The sequence below is a fragment of the Gobius niger genome (genome assembly GCF_951799975.1).
Source record: "Gobius niger genome assembly, chromosome: 14".
Classification (NCBI taxonomy): domain Eukaryota; kingdom Metazoa; phylum Chordata; class Actinopteri; order Gobiiformes; family Gobiidae; genus Gobius; species Gobius niger.
The window spans coordinates 21,918,950-21,940,691 of NC_136865.1; the positions used below are offsets into that span (position 1 = coordinate 21,918,950).

Genomic DNA, 21,742 nt, shown 5'->3' on the forward strand with positions numbered 1-21,742 from the left:
TGAACTGAGCACGATTTCTCCAGTTTGGCTCCTTTACCCAAATCTAAAAGCTTCTAGAAAAAAAGCCTCAAAATATCAACGAAGTCGAGGGGGTAAACTCTACAAAAATGTGACAAAATGCAATGAAAAAAAATGATGAAAAAGCAAGCCTTAGCTTTCAAATGAGGCGTTGCACTGTAGCTCTCTAGTGAGAAGCTTTTAGATTTGGGTAATGCTGAACTGGAGAAAATGTAATGGGTAGAAAGTTTCATGACGAGCTTCACTGGTACTTTACAGACTTGACAGCCTCAAAGTGTGACACTTATTCGCACACTTGACATTCAGCGGCTGCCCTGGGGTAGACTGCCTGAAGCAAGGCGGCCAATCTGCACCATCAGCCACCATGCACTCTCTCACACAAAAAACATTCACACAGGTGTCTTGCCCAAGGACGCAATATCCTTGGTCACATTTCAGTAATGCTTCTGTCCCCATTTTAGAATATTTTATTCCTAGATATATCCATTTTCTAGACCTGGTTTAGTCCCAGCACTGGCCTGGGAGTGGAGTACACACAGTTACATTAGCTTTTTGAAGAAACTTTAATTATTAGAGTAGTTGGATACTTTTTACTTACTTGTGAAATTGTAATGAAGTATCTCTACTCTTACTTGAGTAAAAAGTAGCTACTTGCACCACTTTGAGTACATTTTAAAGTTACAAAAGCTTCATGTCGACCTTTAATGTATGTCGTGTTTTGTGCCCCTTGTTGTTAATATATATATATATTTTTAATACAGTATTTTCTTTGGAAGTGTTAGGATTTTAGGAAGTTTTGTTTCTCATAATTTATGTCCCATCTGAAACATAAATCCCACTTTTACATTCAAGCAGTATCACATTTTCTCACATTTTTACTTTCTCTTAAGTTTCAGTCACTGCTTTTTACTTGCGCTTGAGTAAAAGTATTTCAAAGTAACGTTACTCTTGAGTAAACATTTTGACTACTCTTTCCACTTCTGGTCCTGTTACATCCGGTTTATAACAAACACAAATACTTCCTCAGATTTTGTGAGAAAAGTTTAAGATTAAACATTAAAAGGGCTAGATGCAAGTTGGCCATTTTATACTCACTGCTGCCACCTCAGGTCATACGTGTAACTGCACCTTCTATATTAAGCTCGTGCATGATGGCAATTTGGCAACTTTTTGAGTGACAAAGTAGGATTTTAGAGGCAGTTGTGAACAGGTCTGGGCTCATTCTACACATTAGGACATGGCTGGAACATGTAGGGGAAGGAAGATACACAATTTAAACATTTTTAAACTCTGTATAGTCCCTTTAAAGTGGAAATTGGTTATTCCTCCAAAACACTGTATCAGCGTTGGCTTGTTTGGGGGGATTTCACAAACAATATACACATTTCACAGAGAGACAAAATGTAGAACGTCCTATTATATAACAATGATTTGCACAATACCTGTAATGATGCACTTTTAACCCATGCATTTACGTTTTGATATTTTCAGAACCCCATATCTGATTGATCAGGCGTAGCGGTTGTTTTCGTGCACACACGAGCCATTGTTACAGCAATATCCCACCGATCGTTGAAGTGAGTGTGTAGCGGAGCCTCTTATTATTGCCTGCACTTTTCTCATCTGCAGAGGTTTGTCTCCACATGCCTCCGACACATTCCTCACGTCGAACACACAACACCTGCGGCATCACCATAGATCTGCCAGTCGCACTGCTGCAAATACAACAATGAAGAGAAAGGAAAAACTGGGGGATTTTGTTTTGTCAATGCTTGTATTCGAGGATTCTTTACATTTATATTCCTCATTCTTATCACCCTTTTCCTTGTTATTCAATCATTATAGTTCCAGTGCTAGTATTCCCCAAAGGTACGGTAAAGCTGGACTTGATAAGATTTCTAAAGCTCTGTGTTGACATCCTTATAAGTGTTGTTATTAAGTCAACAAATGTGGCCGCTCCATGAAAAGCTGTTGCATTGGGAAACGTAGAAAACACACCCCTATGTGTGAGGGAGGTAGAACCAGTCGGGCCGCCTGCTCAGTGGGTGTTTGCGGGAGGAGACTAAAAAACGCTTCTCTTTGTCGCGGCGAAGGGGGAGAGGTGAGAGAAGGGGGAGAGAGAGAGAAAGAGAGCAGCTGTGTGTCCGGCTGTGGAGAGTGTGGGCCAAATATGTGCCACATCTTACACTTGTGATAAGACTGTAATGTGCCTTCCTACAAGAAAAGACACACTGTATGTACTGTGGGGGAGACTTTCAGGGGAAGATTTGGTCACACGGGGGCACTCGTGAATTGCTTTTGGGGAATTCAAACTTTTATGTGTTTGGATGTAACTTATGTATCATCAAAATGTCAATGTCCAGCTCTATGCAGACGATGCTGTAATTTTCGTGCAAGGAAAATCTACACAAGAAGTTTCTAAATTGTTAACATCTGCCATGACCGATGTCCAAAAGTGGGTCAAGGAATCATGTTTACAACTTAACAAAAAGAAACCAGTCTGTATGATGTTCAGTAAAAAAGCAACTGATTTAAAACAGTCCAATGTTTTCCTGGATGGAGTCGAGCTCAGCCTCGTCACTGAGTTCAAATACCTGGGACTGACATTGGACCCAACGCTGACATTTAAGAAACATGTTAAACGGCTCACTAAAACTGTTAATTTCAATGTAGCAAATTTTAGACAGGTAAGACCCTTTATGTCTCTGTATGCGGCCCAAATGTTTTTACACTCCATGATTCTGTCTCATATAGAGTATTGTATAACCACATGGTCACTTGCTGCTGGTACAACACTCAAACCAATAGAGTCTCTTTTTAAAAAAGCCATAAAAATCTTGGACAAGAAACCGTTCTCCTTTCACCACTGCACTGTTTTAGAGAAGCATCATTTACTCAATTTTGATAACTTCATTCATTTTAAATATGGTTGCCTTGTATATAAAGTATTGCATGGACTTGCTCCGCCTCCATTGCAGGATTTCATCAAGCCAAAGTCTGTTAGTGGGATGGGCACCAGGGCATCACCTCGAGGAGACTGTGAGGTTCCACACAGGAGAACCTCCTTTGGACAGACTGTGCTCTCTGTAAAAGGCACTAAGTACTGGAATAGTCTCCCTTTATCAGTCAGAGAGACTCCAACTCTGGCCACTTTTAAAGCACGTTTTAAACTGTGGCTAAAGGAAAACCAGGCCTGTGAACACTTTTAGTTGTTACTGCATTTATTGTTGTCACATTATGTTAATTGTAAATTGTGTATGTGCTGCCTGCCTAGGGACTACAGATGGAAACTAGCATCCCTGCTATAATCTGGCATATTTACAGTGCTCATGTGCAACTGTTCATCAATATGCGTTGTCCCTATCAAATAAATAAATAAATAAATAAATAAATAAATCATAGAGAGGTTTTCAGAGGTGCAAACTTCATCAAACGCATCACAAAGGATTTGTTTTTTTCTCATTTACCTCCCACACTCGATTCCTATTATAGCCATAGCAACCAGTCCCTCTTTTGGCTACACTGCACCTCCATTTAGACCTTTGCCTCTCATCCCACTTTTTCTATACAGGTAGATGTACATAAAGAATGACGAATTATCCGCCAGTGTTTCCAAGGAATTGTCCCAAAATGAAGGCCTTAAATCAGGGGTGTCAAACATACGATTGCGAGCCTGATCCGGCCCGCAAGATGATTTAATCTGGCCCCTGCCCTGTAGAGCACAAATTCCAGAGTATGTTAAAAAAAGGAAGTCTTTAGCCCATTCCTGTGCGGATTTATGATTTTTTAAAGAATAACCAGAATGCTCATTCTAGCTACTAGGGGGCATTACATTTTTAAAAAGGAAAGAGTTCCACACGTGTCCAGCAGAGGGCAGTGACATAATAAGAGCTCAGGACATGAACGACACATTATATAGCCACGTGGTAAATGGACAGTCTGCCCCAGGGCGGCTGTGGCTTCAATAACAGCTTATCACCACTGAGTGTGGAGTGAATGAATAATGACTATGTAGTACTTTGAGGAACTTGTGACACAGGCTTGTAAAGTGCAATACAAGTATAAGCCGTTGTTATTAATGAAACTACAGTCAAGTTGGGGCTTTGACCACAGCTTATTATTATTAATTTATTGGAAATGTTTTCTCTATTATATGGGCCCGCGACCCGCCGTGGGAGCTGACCCAAAATGAATTTGACACCCCTGCCTTAAATGACACACTGACTTGTCCCACTTTCACCACTATTTGACGTTAGCCACCCTATACTCACATACTTGCACTGGTCGAAGCTGGATTTGAACCACAAACCTTTTCTCATACAAACCCTTCAAGCTCGTCCCAGCAAAACGTCCACATCAGATTGAGCTGAAAACCTGACCCACTGATGCTGAGCCCTGGATTAGGCCTATACAGTTTGAAACTCAGACATCGGCGTGGACTAAAATACATTTACAGTTTGGTTTGGCCTCACACTCCATGATCTCATCTGTGACTCGAGTTTGTTATTTTAACACGCGGGATCACACGCTTCAACTCTAAAAGTGTCTCCCAGAAGCAGCACTTGAATCCAGGTGATTCATGTGAAGAGAAAGTGATAATTGAATGAAAACAGTAAAATTATGATAACTATTCATCCATCCATCATTTGTTTTAACCTCTTGCCCCCCACCTGAACCGAGCACATTTTCTCCAGTTCGGCTTTACCCTAATCTAAAAGCTTCTCGACTAGAAAACAGTGTAATGACTCATTTGAAAGCTAAGACCTACAAAAGTGATCGTAACTTTGCCGTCACGTTTTCGCTGCATTTTTGTCACATTGTGGTTGCTTTTTTGTTGTGTTTTCGCCATGTTTTTGATGCTTTTTTGTAGATTTTTTGTCACTTTTTTGTCGCAGTTATGTTGCTCTTTTGTCCATTTTTTTGTCATTTTTTTGTGACGTCTTTCTCTTTTTTATGTAATTTTTTTCATAGCTTTTTTTTCATAGTTATTTTGTACTTTTTTGCTGCATTTTCATCCTTGTTTTCATTGCTATTTTGATGCTTTTTTTTAAGCTTTTAGATTTGGGTAAAGCCAAACTGGACCAAAATGTGTTATTCTGTTTTTCTTCTGCTACACCTCGCCAGAATGAACAGAAACCCATCATTCCTCTATAGACCAAAATGATTCTCAACATCTTATCAGTATCATAACACGGCATACTCCAAATAAAAGTCTTGATTTCTACTTATAAACAAAATAATTCGCAATTTTTGCAGTTGTAAGTAACACCAGATGCAGGATTCCCTCACGTAGATCCGTTGTTTCAAGCCTCTGTGTCAAAATACTTCAGCAACAAGGATTGTACATACATAGTACATTTAATAAGTAAGTGAGAACAGTTTATTCAAAAAGTGACTCCAGTAAATACCAGTGTAACTCAGCAGCCCCCCCCCCCCCCCCCCCCCCCCCCCTCTCTCTCTACTGTAAATACTGTCCAGGCCTGTAATACCACCTTTATCCTGCGAGTGTTTAACTGCTGGGAAAGAGACACCAGTTCTCAGCCTGACACCCACTTCCTCCTGGAGTCAGAGGGGCTAAGCCTGAACCTAGAGTCCAGACCGGGGCTCCCCTTTCAGCTGTCTGCAGCCCGGACCAAATTAGCCCCAGACACTGGTGGGGCGAGCGCCAGTACGGGACAGAGCTCAGCGGGGCAGCAGAGGAAGAGAGATGGAAGAGCATAATGTAAACTTTGGTAAGAACAAGATATTATAACGTTTATGATACATTTCTAAGTTTCTAACAACTTCATCTTAGCAAAAGCTGACATTGTAGATAGATTTTTAAGTTGAGTTAAGTGGTGTTCAGATTCATTTTGGATTGGTCTTGCTTTATAATTTGTAAATACTATTTTCTACTGCTATTGTTATTATACACTGCTTGTCTCGCTCTAATATTAGTTTTTGTCGTCTTTAGCTTTGATTGCAGCGCACATTCACTCTGGCATTGTTTCAATAAGCTCCTGCAAAGTCAAAAGATCCGGTGTTGCATTAATGTTTCACCAAGATCTTGCATTGATGATGGGAGAGTGTGACCACTGAGCAAAGCCTTCTCCAGCACATCCCAAAGACTCTCATCCATGTGCAAAAATTATGTCTCATGCTCACAATGTAGCTCGATTAATCCTGGCATTGTCATCTTGGAATAAGCCCCCGCCATCAGGGAAGAGCAAATCCATGGATGGAATAACCTGGTCATTCAGGATGTTCAGGTTGTCGGCTGATCTCATTCTCCTAGACCTGAGAAACTGCAGCAACCCCAGATTAGAACAGTTAGTTAAATCCAGATGGCGACTTTTTTGGGGGGGTCAGGCCGTGTATTTTGCTGTTTTTGACCATTTTTCTCTGATATATGAAAGTTTTCTCATCCAGATTTGGAATTTTACTATCTATGTCAATATTTTATCATGTTTTGATCTCAACATGTCATAATAGATGTAGAGATAATAGGCCTACTAGTTATTCAATAGTTTTCTGTGATATCAGTAGGACCTGCCCTCCAGTGTTGTCGCTTGAGAAACATGAATCTTGTACTTGGCCCAGGACGTTGTGGCAGATGCAGTGAGGCGGTGCACGGTGCAGACGGAGCCTGCAGAGCCATGGGACAAATATTTCACAACAAATGTTTCACTTGCTCCTCGTGCCGTGAGTCGATTTGAATTAAATTTGATGCGCTGGGTGTATCTCCAACTCTATATTTACTTTTTGTTTTTTTTGTTAGAGAAAATGCTGAGAGGGGAGCCGTTTTATACAATATCAGGAAAGCTCTACTGTGAAGATGACTTTATGGTGAGCGGCCCAAACGAACACAACAAAACAGCAGCGGCTTCTTAATCCCACACTGCACAACAATTCAGGTTATATGTTGCTATGCCACAACTAAAATATGAAAACTTTTGCTTCATAAATCCTTTTCGTAGTCCATCTGGGGGTAATGCAAGTGTCAATGGGGTGATTGGGGGGTCTTTCATCTCCCCTAGTGTCTCTGGCCAGAAAACCACAATTGCAACTTCACTGCTACTGGGTCGGTGTCACCAATACACACTAATGGAATCACGAAGAAGAAGCTAACAGGCTAACGGGCAAAGCTAACTGCGGGCTAGCGCCACTTAAACAGTATTTACAGCCAAAGTATCTCCATTGTGTAAATGAATGTACAATATCCCTCTCTCCCTTTGTCTTTCTGTCAGCGTAGTATTTACTCTCACGGACAATTAAAGTGATAATCTGTAACTTTGCAAAGTGAGGAGAGAGGGAAATTTGAAAGTAAACCATCAAATTCCTCCCCTCTTTAACCAGAAAGCCCTTCTTAGTTTGCAAAAATGAGGAAAACAGAAGCAGAATATTCAAAAGTAAACAATCAAGCTCCTCCCCCTCCTCTTGATTGGACCTGACAGGCTGGTCCACAGGAAAAGCTCGTCTCATTGGTCAACGCGGGAGGAGACTAGACACTGATTGTTGCTGAGATCTGGGAAGGAGGGACTTCACAAAAAATTATATGTATATATTATTACTAACTTAAAAATGCAGGACCAGGTGGTGGATTTTGCACATTTTATAACATTTGTAAAACATTTAGACTTCCAGACTATCACTTTAATGAGTGAAAAATCACAACATGCTGTGATGCCTGAAGTGGCGCTTATAGCCTCATGAGTTACTTAGTACTGCTTTAAGCATTTAGAAGATACAGATTTATTGAAACTTTTTTGCTAAGCAACAATGCTGTTTTTTTTAGGTATTCACTTCTCATTTTGAGTAAAAGATCCCTTAATACACAAACAAAAAATCATGCTTGTTGATATTTGGCCACATTCTTTATAATGAGGGTTTATTTGCATTTGTCTCCTTATAGCGCTCTCTACAATCACACAATGTCATGTACAGCTCTCACAATGCTTTCAAGGCCTCGCTTCTTATAATAGACTTACTGTTGCTTCAAAGAGGGAAGGAGAATGATTAAAACTCTCTTTATATTGATTGCAGTACTCAGGTATCCATCCAGCTCCAGAGGCCTGTGCAAGCTGTGGTCACCCCTTACAAGATGAAGTAAGTATTAGGTTTACTATGATAGAGCTTCAAATAACACTGGCTTAGAATGTACTGCAGGAGTTTCGATGAGAGCCATGTATAGCCGTGTCTTCTGACTGTTTTACTAACTCAGGTGCTGCAGGCCTGCGGGGCGTCCTACCACCCCTCGTGTTTCCGCTGTGTGCTGTGCGGGCAGAGTTTAGAGGAGCAGCCCTTCACTGTGGACACCGAAAACAGAAAGGTTTACTGCGTCAACGACTACCACAAGTTAGTACAACAACAAAGGCTCTTTTCTCCATGATGGCGCCCGCAAGTCCAGCTTTGGTTGAACCCAGTTGGCCCAAATCTTTACAGTTAAGCAGTGTTCATTTCTTTTGTTCTTTTCTTTTTTCTCCAATATTTCATACATTTTTTCAGAAGCAATAAAACAAATTAACCTTGGGGCGTGCCTTGAAATTTACAATCACTTCACCTGAAATAACCGTTGCCATTTATTCTGAAACTTATCTTCATCTCTGCCTTTCAAAACAATGCCTGTGATATTTTGATTCTGGGAGATCCATTGGCTTAATGGCTCGATAAATATGGCAAAGAGTGAGGGACTTATTGGGCACCCCTGTCTTAACCCTCTCTGCAGCCTATTATATTGTGATATAAAACACTTTTTATGTAAATTTGGTCAACAAAATCAAATATTGAATTAGTCAACTTCGCATTTACATTATAGAGTTCGGGAAAGTCTACAGTTACCATGGAGATCGGCCATCTTTGCAGCTGTTAGCATACATTTCCATTGACTAACATTAGCTAAAAACAGTTTATAAAGTGGAGAAAATAGCCGTGGAACAGCTCCGTTAGCTGCTGAGTTACTGCTGGTAAATACATCTAACTCACTGTGGTGTCCAAGTGTTGTAATGTGAACAATAACTCCAGTATTTTAACTTCTAAAATCTCCATTAGTTTACAATTGCTGCTAATCCCATAATGCTTAGCGATATGACGTCACATTCCCGAACTCTATTGTATTCAAACATATTAAAGCAGTACTAAGTAACTCTTCCCCCTAGAGGCCATAAGCGCAACTGCAGGTGTAGTAGCAAGTTACGATTTTTTAATTTATTAATTGTCTTGGAGAGTAAATACTACGCTGACAGGAAAGGCGAAGGGAGAGAGGGTTACTGTGCATCCAATTATACAATAGAATTATTTTTTTTTCACTCAAACTTGGCTGTAAATACTGTTTAAAGTGACGTTAGCCCGCAGTTAGCTTTGCCCGTTAGCATGTTAGCTTCTTCTTCGTGATTAGATTAGTGTGTATTGCTTTCTCCGCACCGGGGGCAGTCAAGTTGCAAACATGGTTTTCTGGCCAGAGACACACTTAACACATCTTTATCGCAAGTGCATTTAGTTCAGCTACATGTACTTTAATACGTTTTAGAATAAATTGTACTTTTTGGAGTAGTTTTATCATATAAGAAGTACACTTCTTACTTGAGTTAAAATGTTTGGTGTTTATTTTACTGAGTAAATGTGTAAGTGGCAAAAGCTTCATGTGACATTTAAAAATCAATTGAAGTTTAAATATTTTAAACTTTGGTAAATGTTCTTGTATCTTATCTTCAGAATAATTTCTTTAATCTCATTTACATGATGTATTCTTATTGGAAATTGGCACAATTTTCACATTATTGTACGTTTTCTTGGTTTCATTGCATCAGTAAAGCATGAATCAGACTTTTACGCTCAAACTGCTCAGTTCTTACGTTGAGCTTCACCAAGTACTTTTTTTACTCTTACTTGAGCAGTTTCTAGGTCTCCATATAAACATGTGGAGCAGAGGGGACACCAGTGATGCCTCTGTGTGAAAAGTTCATTTGAACAACTTTTCAAAACAAAGGGAGCGGCCAAATTTGACTTTCGTGTAAGACAACATCTACACAAATGGCCCTACACTTAAGGTTTAGTCACTTATTATGTAACAAAATGCTAAACTTACTCAAATCCTTACAGTTTTCCACCTCTGAACATTTACAAACACACATATAAAGTCACTCACTGGTGATTTGTCTCAGCATATTGTCTAATGATCTGGCATGACATTACAACAGATGGGTCAGAGTCCATAGTGGTCAGTATCAGAAAATATTGGTTCTTAAATGATATTAATGAAAACTTTTTGCAAAAAAGATCTCATATTTAATACAAGGTTTGTTGGTCATTGACTTTCATTTTAGAAATTCAGTACACACAATCCTCTAAACGTTTTTCAAAGGAACTTGTGGTCATAGAGACAGACTAAACACAGTTAAAGTGATTGATTGTGTGTTTCAGGGTGAAGGCTCACAGATGTGCTGCCTGCAAGATGCCGATACTCCCAACCGAGGTGAACTTTAATATGAAACTGGTCAAAATGAAAAAAGACATCCTGATATTATTCTGTTTTTTTTCCTCAGGGCTCAACAGACTGCATCCGTGTAGTTTCTCTAAACCGAAGCTATCACGTGGAGTGTTTTGGCAGCGAAGTCGACCTTATATGAAAAACAGACACTACATCCTGTAATGTTTTGTTATGCACCTCGTTTGCCATTGTGTTTTTTGGCCTATATCATATCTGGGAGTAGCCTGGAATTTTTTTTTATCAGAAAATGCTTTGCTTTATGAGCTTTATGATTGTGGCCAAAATTAGCCTTGTAAAATGCAATGTATAGGCTGATATTGTCATGTGTTGTTGCATATGCATTAAATAAGCAGAAAAAGTTGAAATTCTGATTTAAAAAAACAACCCAATAACAAATAAAACATATTCCCGAACTAACACATTCTTCTACTTATGTTACCTAATGCTTGTAACCCACATGTACACACAGAGAAATACAATATTTGAGTAATGGCTTTTTTTTCTTTTTTTGCTGACTTCACTACACAGTTTATGTTGAACTGAGCAGCTTCTGCCCAAGGCGTGGGAAGTCCCTTATTCATGCGCCACTACTGCCATCTTCTGGCGAAAGCCGGTATAGCACCATAAATTACTGTTGGCTGGAAAAGGTATATGGGACTGAATGCCACACAGCAAAAATAAACAAAACACCAGTAAGGAAATGAGAAGTTGTCGAAGGGTTCATTTTTGTAGTTAAATAGTTGTTTGTGTGAATGAAATTACCGGTACTGAAATAAATGAATATTGGAAATTGATTTGAAACAACCCTGCCGCTAGGTGGCAGTCAGCCCGGCTAGCTCAGTCGGTAGAGCATGAGACTCTTAATCTCAGGGTCGTGGGTTCGAGCCCCACGTTGGGCGCTACTCTTTTTCACTATTCATTATTATGTGAAATGTAAAAAAAAAAAAAAGCAAAACAACTCAATCATTACAATTTTATGACATTTCACAAAACAAACATAACTAATATATAGGTCATACATATTTCATCATGATTTTGTTCTATCTAACATTTGCATCTTGAGGATTTCTTTTTATTTAACAACTTGGATGCCTGATAACGATGAAGATGCAAACTTTCCTGTAAATGTGTCCCTCACACTCAGTCCCGTGGTCCGCTGCCCTCCGTGACCCCTGGGTGCTGCGCGTGGACATCCCAGTTCCAACAAGAAGTTTCCGCGTATTTGCAAGCGCTAGGACGCTTTTCCGGGTCTTCCTCGGTGGCAATATTACTTACAAACAAGTACAGAAATGTGTAGAGTTGAAATTCCTCAATCCTGCCACCAGGGCTTATCCGCCCGGCTAGCTCAGTCGGTAGAGCATGAGACTCTTAATCTCAGGGTCGTGGGTTCGAGCCCCACGTTGGGCGCTACACTTTTCTATCATTATTATGTGAAATATCAACGTAACTCAATCATTAGAGCTCCCTGCTACAGTTTTATACAAAATAAAGTCATCCTGCTTAATGTCTTAAAATAGTACATAGAGATACCTTATAGCCTATACCAGTGTTTCCCAACCAGGGGTACGGGGACCTAGCAGGGGGTACTTGGAACTATTTCAGATTGAAAAAAGGGGAAAATGTAACATCATTTTTTTTTTTTTTATAGGAAAAGCTATATTTTTCAGTAAAATGTGTTGTTTTGGGAGAATTTTAGGTTTATTTGGACTGCAACATTGTCCTTTTTCTTACAAATACCACTTTTGAGTAATTACTTTTTAAATAAACTGTAATACCCTTGAGGTAGGGGGTACACGGTTGACCAATGAAAGGCCAAAGGGGTACGAAAGACAAAAAACATTGGGAACCACTGGCCTATACAATGACTACAAAAACTTTAGGGGGCAAAAAGTATCAACAATAATAAAAACATTTCCCATTGTTTTCACCCTTTTCCTTGTTATTCAATCATTCATTCTAGTTCTAGTTCTAGCTCTAGTTCTAGTTCTAGTTCTAGCTCTAGCTCTAGCTCTAGCTGTAGCTGTAGCTCTAGTTCTAGTTCTAGTTCTAGCTCTAGCTGTAGCTGTAGTTCTCGTTCTAGTTCTAGTTCTAGCTCTAGCTCTAGTTCTAGCTCTAACTCTAGTTCTAGTTCTAGCTCTTGCTGTAGCTGTAGTTCTAGCTCTAGTTCTAGCTCTAGTTCTAGCTCTAGCTCTAGCTCTAGCTCTAGTTCTAGCTCTAGCTCTAGCTCTAGCTCTAGTTCTAGCTCTAGTTCTAGCTCTAGCTCTAGTTCTAGCTCTAACTCTAGTTCTAGTTCTAGCTCTTGCTGTAGCTGTAGTTCTAGCTCTAGTTCTAGCTCTAGTTCTAGCTCTAGCTCTAGCTCTAGTTCTAGCTCTAGCTCTAACTCTAATTCTAGCTCTAGCTCTAACTCTAGCTCTAACTCTAGTTCTAGCTCTAGCTCTAGCTCTAACTCTAGTTCTTGCTCTAGCTCTAACTCTAGCTCTAACTCTAGTTCTAGCTCTAGTTCTAGCTCTAGTTCTTGCTCTAGCTCTAGTTCTAGTTCTAGCTCTTGCTGTAGCTGTAGTTCTAGCTGTAGTTCTAGCTCTAGTTCTAGCTCTAGTTCTAGCTCTAGCTCTAGCTCTAGTTCTAGCTCTAGCTCTAGTTCTAGTTCTAGCTCTAACTCTAACTCTAGTTCGAGTTCGAGTTCTAGCTCTAGCTCTAGTTTTAGCTCTAGCTCTAGTTCTAACTCTAGTTCTAGCTCTAGCTCTAGCTCTAACTCTAGTTCTAGCTCTAGCTCTAGCTCTAACTCTAGCTCTAACTCTAGTTCTAGCTCTAGCTCTAGTTCTAGCTCTAGTTCTTGCTCTAGCTCTAGTTCTAGTTCTAGTTCTAGTTCTAGTTCTAGTTCTAGAATGCTCCAAAGGTACAATACAGCCGGAGTTGATAGATTTCTCAAGCTCTGCGTTCACATCCTTGTAAATGTAGTTTCATTGAAAAGCGTAGGAAACACACCCCTATGTGTGAGTGAGTCGAGCTGCTCAGTGGGCGTTTTTTGCAGGAGGAGACAAAAAGCACGTCTCTGGAGTGAGATATGGGGCTGAGAGAAAGAACAGCTGCCTTGTCCTCCTTGTTGTTTTGCAATTTCCCTTGGCTTTAACCAAAACAACCTGCCCTGCCTTCAGGCCATACCGATAGTTACATTGTCGCCCTCTAGTGTCAGTATTAACCTTTTTTTTTCGCGGATGCTCCCGGAAGACAGAGCTGCGGTCGGTGCCAAATGTAGATAAAAAGTGATTGAAATGGCGTCAGGGTCGGTCCGTGGCGGTGCTCTCTGCGCCGTGTCTCTGGTCAACTTCGCCTTCGTCTTCGTCACCGGCTCCGACTTCATCCGCTTCGTTTCATTCAGAACCATTTACCACAACATCACCGGCGAAACGACCCTGTGCCGAGGTACGCGCTTCTGCCGCAACAAGAAGTTTTCCGCCTTTTGCAAGAGCTCGGACGAGTAAAACAACTTTCTTTAGCGCATTTGGGGGGTGTCGTATTTGCAGTGGGTGTTTTCTCATTGTTTCTTCCTTTCCGCGTCTTCCTCATCGGTCATAAATCGTAACACAGATAAGAAAAAAAAAAATGAAAAAAAAAAAACGTTGGAAAGTAGGGCTTGATATTGCACGATCCTGCCGCTAGGTGGCAGTCAGCCCGGCTAGCTCAGTCGGTAGAGCATGAGACTCTTAATCTCAGGGTCGTGGGTTCGAGCCCCACGTTGGGCGCTAAACTTTTCCACTATGCTTTATTTTTATGTGAAATGTCAATGAAAATTCATGTCATCCCGTATAACATTTTACATAATAAATAAACTAAAATATAGTTCGGGAAATTCCACAGTTGGAGATCTGCCATCTTTGCAGCTGTTAGCATACATTTCCTAACATTAAATTGACAATTGCCGCTAATCCCATAATGCTTAGCGATATGACATCACATTCCCGAACTATATTAGCAGCTAAACTAAAGATTTTAAAAGTTAAAATACTGGAGTTATTGTTCACATTAAAACACTTGGACAGAGATGTATTTGCCAGCAGTAACTTAGCAGCTAACGGTGTGGTACTACCACGGCTTTTTACTTCACTTTTTATACTGTTTTTAGCTAATAATGGAAATGTATGCTAACAGCTGCAAAGATGGCGGATCTCCATGGTAACTATGGATTTTTTTAATACGTATTTCATTACGAATTTGTTTTCTATTGGTGAAAAAAATCCTTCTTCCTTGGGTCCATGAAAATGTTGGCTGACAATTTTTTGTACTATGCATTTATTTTTATTATTTATTGAAATGTCAACAGAGCTCAGTCATTAAAGCTCCTGATTACAATTTTATGAAAATTAAAGCCATCCTGCTTACATAATAAATACATTAAAATACAGTTATTTATGGATTTCAACATGATTTTTTCTTTTCTATTGATGAAAAACATCTTTTCAGACCTGACTGGGGGGCGGGACATCACTAGCTCATTTCCATGGAGATGTTACTGCTTTGCTTCAACTACAGGAAGCCAAGCATGAAGTTTAAATACTTTAGGTCCTCCTCTTTTAAGCTTTTAATTATTCACTGCAAAAAAATAGCATTGTAGGAGCATATTTGGTGTCGTTGGCAATTAGAGTAAAAAACATGACCATAATAAACAATAAAAATAATACTATACAATGATGAAGATACAGATTTTCTTGTGTGTCCCTCAGACTCTGTCCCGTGGTCCGCTGCCCTCCGTGACCCCTGGGTGCTGTGCTGCCTGCTGTGGGACGGGTGTTTGGTGGCTCTGTTCGTTTTGCAGCACAGTGTTTTGGCCTGGAATCCGGTCAAACGTGTGTGTGAGCGATCGCTCGGGGCACTGAACCGAACCTTCTACTGCTGCACTACCGCTCTCGCCCTGCAGGTAATATACACCAGTCCAGTATATTGAAGTATGTATTGTATCTATTGAGTAACATCAACAATAGAAACTAATCTGGGATGGTAGAGAAGAGAGACTGGCCACAGACAGGATCAGAAGTGGGCTGACAAATCCAGACATGGAGCTTTAAGATAAGTGGTGCTACTACTGTCCTTGTTTTGACCATCACAAACCCAAAGTATTCATCTCCAGACCAGCTGTTGCCCCGACCTTTGGAGGGAGCAAGCCCGGCTAGCTCAGTCGGTAGAGCATGAGACTCTTAATCTCAGGGTCGTGGGTTCGAGCCCCACGTTGGGCGCAAAGATTTTGAGCAAGACATTTCTGGATGTGACAAACACGGTGCCGTCTCAGAATAAAAACACCCCTTCACACAAACAGTCTGATATTACAGGCAGATGATTCAGGACACAATGTTTTATCTCAGAGCACTTGTTTCTGTCTTTTTTTCAAAGTTTTGACTGATATCTTAGTCTTGTTTATCCCCTTCATTTGTTGTACGTTTCATTATGAAGGTTCCTATTATTGCCCTGCCCACCCATGCTGCTAAAGAAGTGGCAACTGGCCGTGTTAGCAGGTTTTGACACTTAAAATTCTCACAACATTCAGCCTGTTGTTTAAGTGCAGCAGTTGAATGTTGTTATGTATATGCTTTGTACAGATTTTGTAAACTACTTACACCAGTGTTAATTTTGACAATATATTTTAATTTAGTTTTAGTCTTAGTCTTTTGACGAAAATGTAATTCGATTTAGTTTTAGTCAAAATAATATCTTCAATTTTAGTCTAGTTTTAGTCGACCAAAATTGCAGGTAAATTTAGTCGACTAAATTTAGGACAAATTTAGTCGACTTTGCATTGATAATATTCATTTTAATCATATTTAATCTTGTTCCTCTGCTTCATGGAGCTGCTCCACATGAACAAAGCTCAGAGCTGATCCTTTGGCAGTGAATTTACATGATCTGAGGCTCTTTCAGACTGTCAATAGAAGTTTGGATGATTTTAGTCTCTCCTTTTCATTTTTATTTAGTCTTATTTTAGTCGACTAAAATATCTGGACATTTTAGTCATAGTTTTAGTCTCATGAAAAACTTTTAATTTAGTTTTAGTCCAATTTTAGTTGTCAAAAATAACACTTTGACTAAAATTAAGACTAAATATTTTAGTCGACGAAATTAACACTGACTTACACCTGGCCTCATTGTGAGATAATTGCTCCATTATTATGTTTGTGGCATTTATTAACACATAAAGAATCAGGGAAAATAGTTATATTTGTGTCATGCTTTTCTACATTTTAGGTGTTGATGCGGTGTTGGCAGCCGGTCACTGGCGCCCCCTGTCTGTGGTCGGTCAGAACTGCTCCCTGGAGTATTTGGTTTCCGCTGATCTGTTTCTCCCTGCACTTCGTCTGCTGGGCCCTAATCTGCAGCATCTTCATGATCTTCGATTACTCGGAGCTCATGGGCATCAAACAGGTGACTCTCTATACAAAATTGTCATTATTATTGTATCTACAGCTGCTGTTTTTGCCCCGTCCACTAGAGGGAGCAAGCCCGGCTAGCTCAGTCGGTAGAGCATGAGACTCTTAATCTCAGGGTCGTGGGTTCGAGCCCCACGTTGGGCGCAAAGATTTTGAGCAAGACATTTCCGGATATATCGAACATGGCTGCATCTCAGAAGTAATACAAACCTTCACACAGACGGTCTGATACTACAGGCAGGTGATTCAGGACACTGACTTGCACAATGTTTTATCTCAGAGCACTTATTTACGGCGTAGAGTCTCAAAGTTTCAAGCTTTGTATTGGTTGTTCTCTTAATTTGTTTCAGTTTCAGAAAGTGCGTGTGTTTTAAGCCCCCCCAAAACCAGCTTCAAGTCTGTGGGATGTGTCATTATGGAAGTTGCAGTTATCGCCCCGTCCTCTAGAGGGAGTAAGCCCGGCTAGCTCAGTCGGTAGAGCATGAGACTCTTAATCTCAGGGTCGTGGGTTCGAGCCCCACGTTGGGCGCAAAGCTTTTAAAACAAATCAGTAAAACAGCGTGATTATTGTCAGTGGGAGGTAACACTTTCTTTAAATAAACACATACAGACGTGAAAGAGTTCATAATAAAATACTCCTATACTGAATACAATTTCATAAACCCTTTTAAAGATCACAAAATAAGCAGATTGTGTAAGGCCCTTTAATTCAATTCAGCAGTGCTCTCAGTCTCATAAGCTTTATTCTTCTTTTGTTTATTCGAATCTGTTCCTGAAAATTTCACACAAGCTCCCAATTGTAAATCTTTTGGACGTAAATTAGTTTCACCTGATTTCAGACCTGTGGTGTTGTTTATGAAGATGCTGCTGTTGCCCCGTCCACCAGGGGGAGCATGCCCGGCTAGCTCAGTCGGTAGAGCATGAGACTCTTAATCTCAGGGTCGTGGGTTCGAGCCCCACGTTGGGCGCAAAGCTTTTAAAACAAATCAGTAAATCGTGATTATTGTCAGTGAGAGTTAACAGCATGAACAGCTGCAAGTGTTCATCTTTCCATGATTCTGAATGTAGTGTGTGAGCTAATTCAATTGTTCTGCCAATGAAAAGTTTTGTACATGGAGACATATACTCTAAATGCAGTATAAAATGGACTTCTCAGTATTTTTTTTATCCTTGTCTAGGTCTATAACACGTGCTTTGGCCTGGGGGACCCTCTGGCGGACAAAGCGCCCGGAGCCCAGAGGTTGCTGTCCCACCTGCGTCACCCCGTCTGCCTGGAGCTCATGCTGGTGCTGTGGCTGGTCCCGGCTCTGTCTCTCGACCGGCTCGTCCTGGCGATGGTGATGTCCCTCTACCTGCTCCTGGGACACTCTCTGGACACACAGGACCTGGCCTACCTCTGCGTCCACTTTAGGAGAAGACTCGTCTCCAAAGAGGACAGTGACTGGAAGGGCAAGTGATGCACCAGGACTGAAATACTTAGTTATACAGTAAGGTCTGCTCAAGAAGTTAACATTCTGACTATACTACTGACACACAGACATTTAAACACATTAACATTTGAGAGAAGACTGCAATAGTTCATGTTTGAATCGTAATGTGACCTGATGGAGATCAGATATGACTTCATTGCGGCCTTTGCTACATGTATATGATTTTTATTTGAATGCAGTGACTTCTGCAAAGTGAATTGGCCATTGAAAAATATACAGTTATACAGCTAGTTTATTTTCTTTCTTTTATTTCCCAAATTGACTGCGGAAGGAACAAAGGGAGAAAGTCATGTTAATAGAAAAGCCATATTAACATAGTCATAAAGGTTTCTCAAAGTCGTCATTTGAGTGAACTTATTACCGTTTAAAAACTTGCCCTGGAACATGTCAGGATTACTGAGGGACATAAAACATTATGTTGCTCGTCTGCCCCGGTAAATACACTGCCCCCAAAAAATTCACATGTGCCTTTAGCTTTTATTACAGCAGTGTTCATTTCGTCGACTAAAATATTTAGTCTTAATTTTAGTCAAAGTGATATTTTTGTCGACTAAAATTGGGACAAAAACTAAATTAAAAGTTTCTCATGAGACTAAAACTATGACTAAAATGTCCAGATATTTTAGTCGACTAAAATAAGACTAAATAAAAATGAAAGGGAGAGGCTAAAATCATCCAAACTTCTATTGACCGTCTGAAAGAGCCTCACATCATTTAAATTCACTGCCAAATGAACAGGTTTGTGCTTTATTCATGTGGAGCAGCTCCATGAAGTCGAGGACCTTGATTAAATATGATTATAATGAATATTATAAATGCAAAGTCGACTAAATTAGTCTTAAATTTAGTCGACTAAATTGACGTGCAATTTTAGTCGACTAAAACTAGACTAAAATTGAAAAGCTTTTTTTGACTAAATCTCGACTAAAACTAAAATAAAATATGTTATCAAAATTAACACTGGATTACAGAAAATTATTGAAACAATGCCACAGATGTAACATCAAAAGCTCCAATGTTAGATTAGTTTTTCACCAAGAAATTGTATCAATGATGGGAGAGTGTGACCACTGTGCAAAGCCATCTCCACCACATCTCGAAGATTCTCAATGGGGTTTTGATCAATGTGTGAAAATGATGTCTCCTGCTCCCTGAACCACTCTTTCACAATGTGAGCCCTATCATCTTGGAATATACTGTACCTCTGCCATCAGGGAAGAGCAAATCCATTGATGGAATAACCTGGTCATTCAGGACGTTCAGGGAGTCAGATGATCTCATTCTTTGGGAGATAATGCTGCCTTCATGTGCTCTGGTAAAGATGATCCTTTCCAGTTGTGAAGTGGAAATGACCAGAGCAAGTGCTTTTGTGGCGTAGTAAAGTGAAATAAACAAATAAATGATAAAGTCGTCTACAAACCGCTGAACTACGGCTACTTTGTGTCTGCTTTGATCGACAAAACATATGAAGATTGGCTTTTATTATAAGACAGTAAGTGTGGAAAAAGAGACAATATTAACACTAGTAGCTAAATTGCTATATGCAGTGTCGGCTTCATAACAATAAGTTCTTCTTCTTGGTATTTACCATAATTACGAGACCACATGAAGGCAGTAATAGTGTTCCTGAACCTGACTTCCTGCTGTATAGTTTAATCGGTGCCACTTCTCTTTTTGGTCAGGCAGTGTATTCGATTTAATGACTTTATGCAATGCAATACAGGCATTTATTTTTTTAATAGAACGGTGTCATACTTAATGTCTATTTACTTGTGAATTCAGTGCACTAAAAGCAATGTTACCCCTTAGCTTGACACTTATGAATCTTTAGCCATAATGTTGAATTGTATTGACCATTTGAATGTTCTTGTAAAATGCAAAACAAAATTATTACTGTACATCTGTGTCACATTGCGTTTTTGATAGAGACGAACTTAGTGTTGCCTTCTTTGCACAACTCTTTCAAATAAATGTAACAATGACTCATGTTTATTTTCCTTTTTTTTTTTATTGTAAAAAGGCCATACAATAGAAAACAGAACCATTTCAGAGAGAACCGTGTGGAGGACATGGACAGAAACCTTTGTATTTCACTGTGAATAAAAGGACAAAAAGTCGTCACACGTTTTACACATTCAAAACTTGACTGAATGAATCTGGCCAGTGAAGAAACTCTCAAAAGGTTAAATAGCTTATGATTTTCTTTGCTACAATACAGTGGATAGAAAAGATGAAAAAGTTAAGATTTCAAATAAGAGTAAAAGAGGTTTGGTTATGTTGGTAAAAAACAAACAAAAACTTACAAAAGTGTTAGAAAACTGAACAAAAAATTTCATCTTTCAGTAAATTAATCAGGGGCAAGAAGTAAATGAACCATCTTTCTTGTCTCCTCTCCTTTCCAAGAAGCTCCAAAAGGCTTTCCACCTTTCCATATAAAAGAGGCTAATAATAATACAGCTAACTTTTGAAAGAGAACCTTTTGAATATAGAAATTCTCCATTTAAAGCAGTTCTAAGTAACTCATTCCCCTAGAGGCCATAAGCGCCACTGCAGGTGTCGTAGCATGTTACGTTTTTTTACTCATTGTCTGTGAGTAAATACTGCGCTGACAGAAAAGACAAAAGGGATAGAGGGATATTGAACATCCAATTACACAATGGAGATATTTTTTTTCACTCAAACTTGGCTGTAAATACTGTTTAAATGGCACTAGCCCACAGTTAGCTTCTTCTTCATGATTCCATTCGTGTGTTTTGGAATTGCAATGGTGGTTTTCTGGCCAGAGACACCAGGGGGAGATGAAAGACCCCCCAATCATCCCATCAACACTTGTATTACCCCCAGAGGGACTACGAAAAGGATTATTTACGGTAAACAAGTTACTTAGTTCTGCTTTAAAAGTGACAAATCAGTCGCCCTTTTCAAGATTCCGATTTCATTTGGCATTTAGTTTTACATTCTCATGTTTTTCTAGGACACCTTCGCCCGTTTTTGCAGAGTTAAGACACTAAAGGGCGATACACAACTTAATACTGAACAATGAGACGCCTCCAGTGGCTGGATTTGGAAAGAAAAAATTAGAAGAAGATCAAGTGTATTGTGGAAACTACACGATTAGAAATAAGCCGATCTGCTTTAGAAAAATAAATGACCACAGATGAACTTGTGTGTAGATATTTTATATAAAAAAAACCAAACATGGATTCACTGTCGATCGGCCAAAGCTCTAAACATGAACTGACAAAGAAATGAGCAAATTAAAAAGAAATTACAATTGGTGATTACAGTTTCTACTGGGATGCTATGCAGATGAATGGATTAATAGAAACAGAAGTATCCATAGAAGAAAATCC

At 39.7% G+C, this 21,742-nt stretch overlaps 2 protein-coding genes across 2 annotated transcripts; both read left to right on the forward strand.

The window, feature by feature from the left end:
* Window positions 1–5,641: 5,641 nt before the first annotated feature.
* limd1b (LIM domains containing 1b) lies at window positions 5,642–10,653 on the forward strand. The gene is made up of 7 exons (XM_079571079.1): window positions 5,642–5,750; window positions 6,598–6,699; window positions 6,776–6,843; window positions 8,041–8,103; window positions 8,219–8,352; window positions 10,417–10,468; window positions 10,539–10,653. Exons 1-7 carry the CDS (start codon window positions 5,726–5,728, stop codon window positions 10,620–10,622), a joined length of 528 nt encoding a protein of 175 aa, XP_079427205.1. The 5' UTR covers window positions 5,642–5,725; the 3' UTR covers window positions 10,623–10,653.
* A 3,102-nt stretch (window positions 10,654–13,755) lies between these two features.
* nrm (nurim) lies at window positions 13,756–18,481 on the forward strand (the record flags this gene model as incomplete). Its single annotated transcript, XM_079571455.1, has 4 exons — window positions 13,756–13,906; window positions 15,205–15,398; window positions 16,718–16,894; window positions 18,078–18,481. The coding sequence occupies 4 exons, from the start codon at window positions 13,756–13,758 to the stop codon at window positions 18,354–18,356; spliced, it is 801 nt and encodes a 266-aa protein (XP_079427581.1). The 3' UTR covers window positions 18,357–18,481.
* Window positions 18,482–21,742: the final 3,261 nt, after the last annotated feature.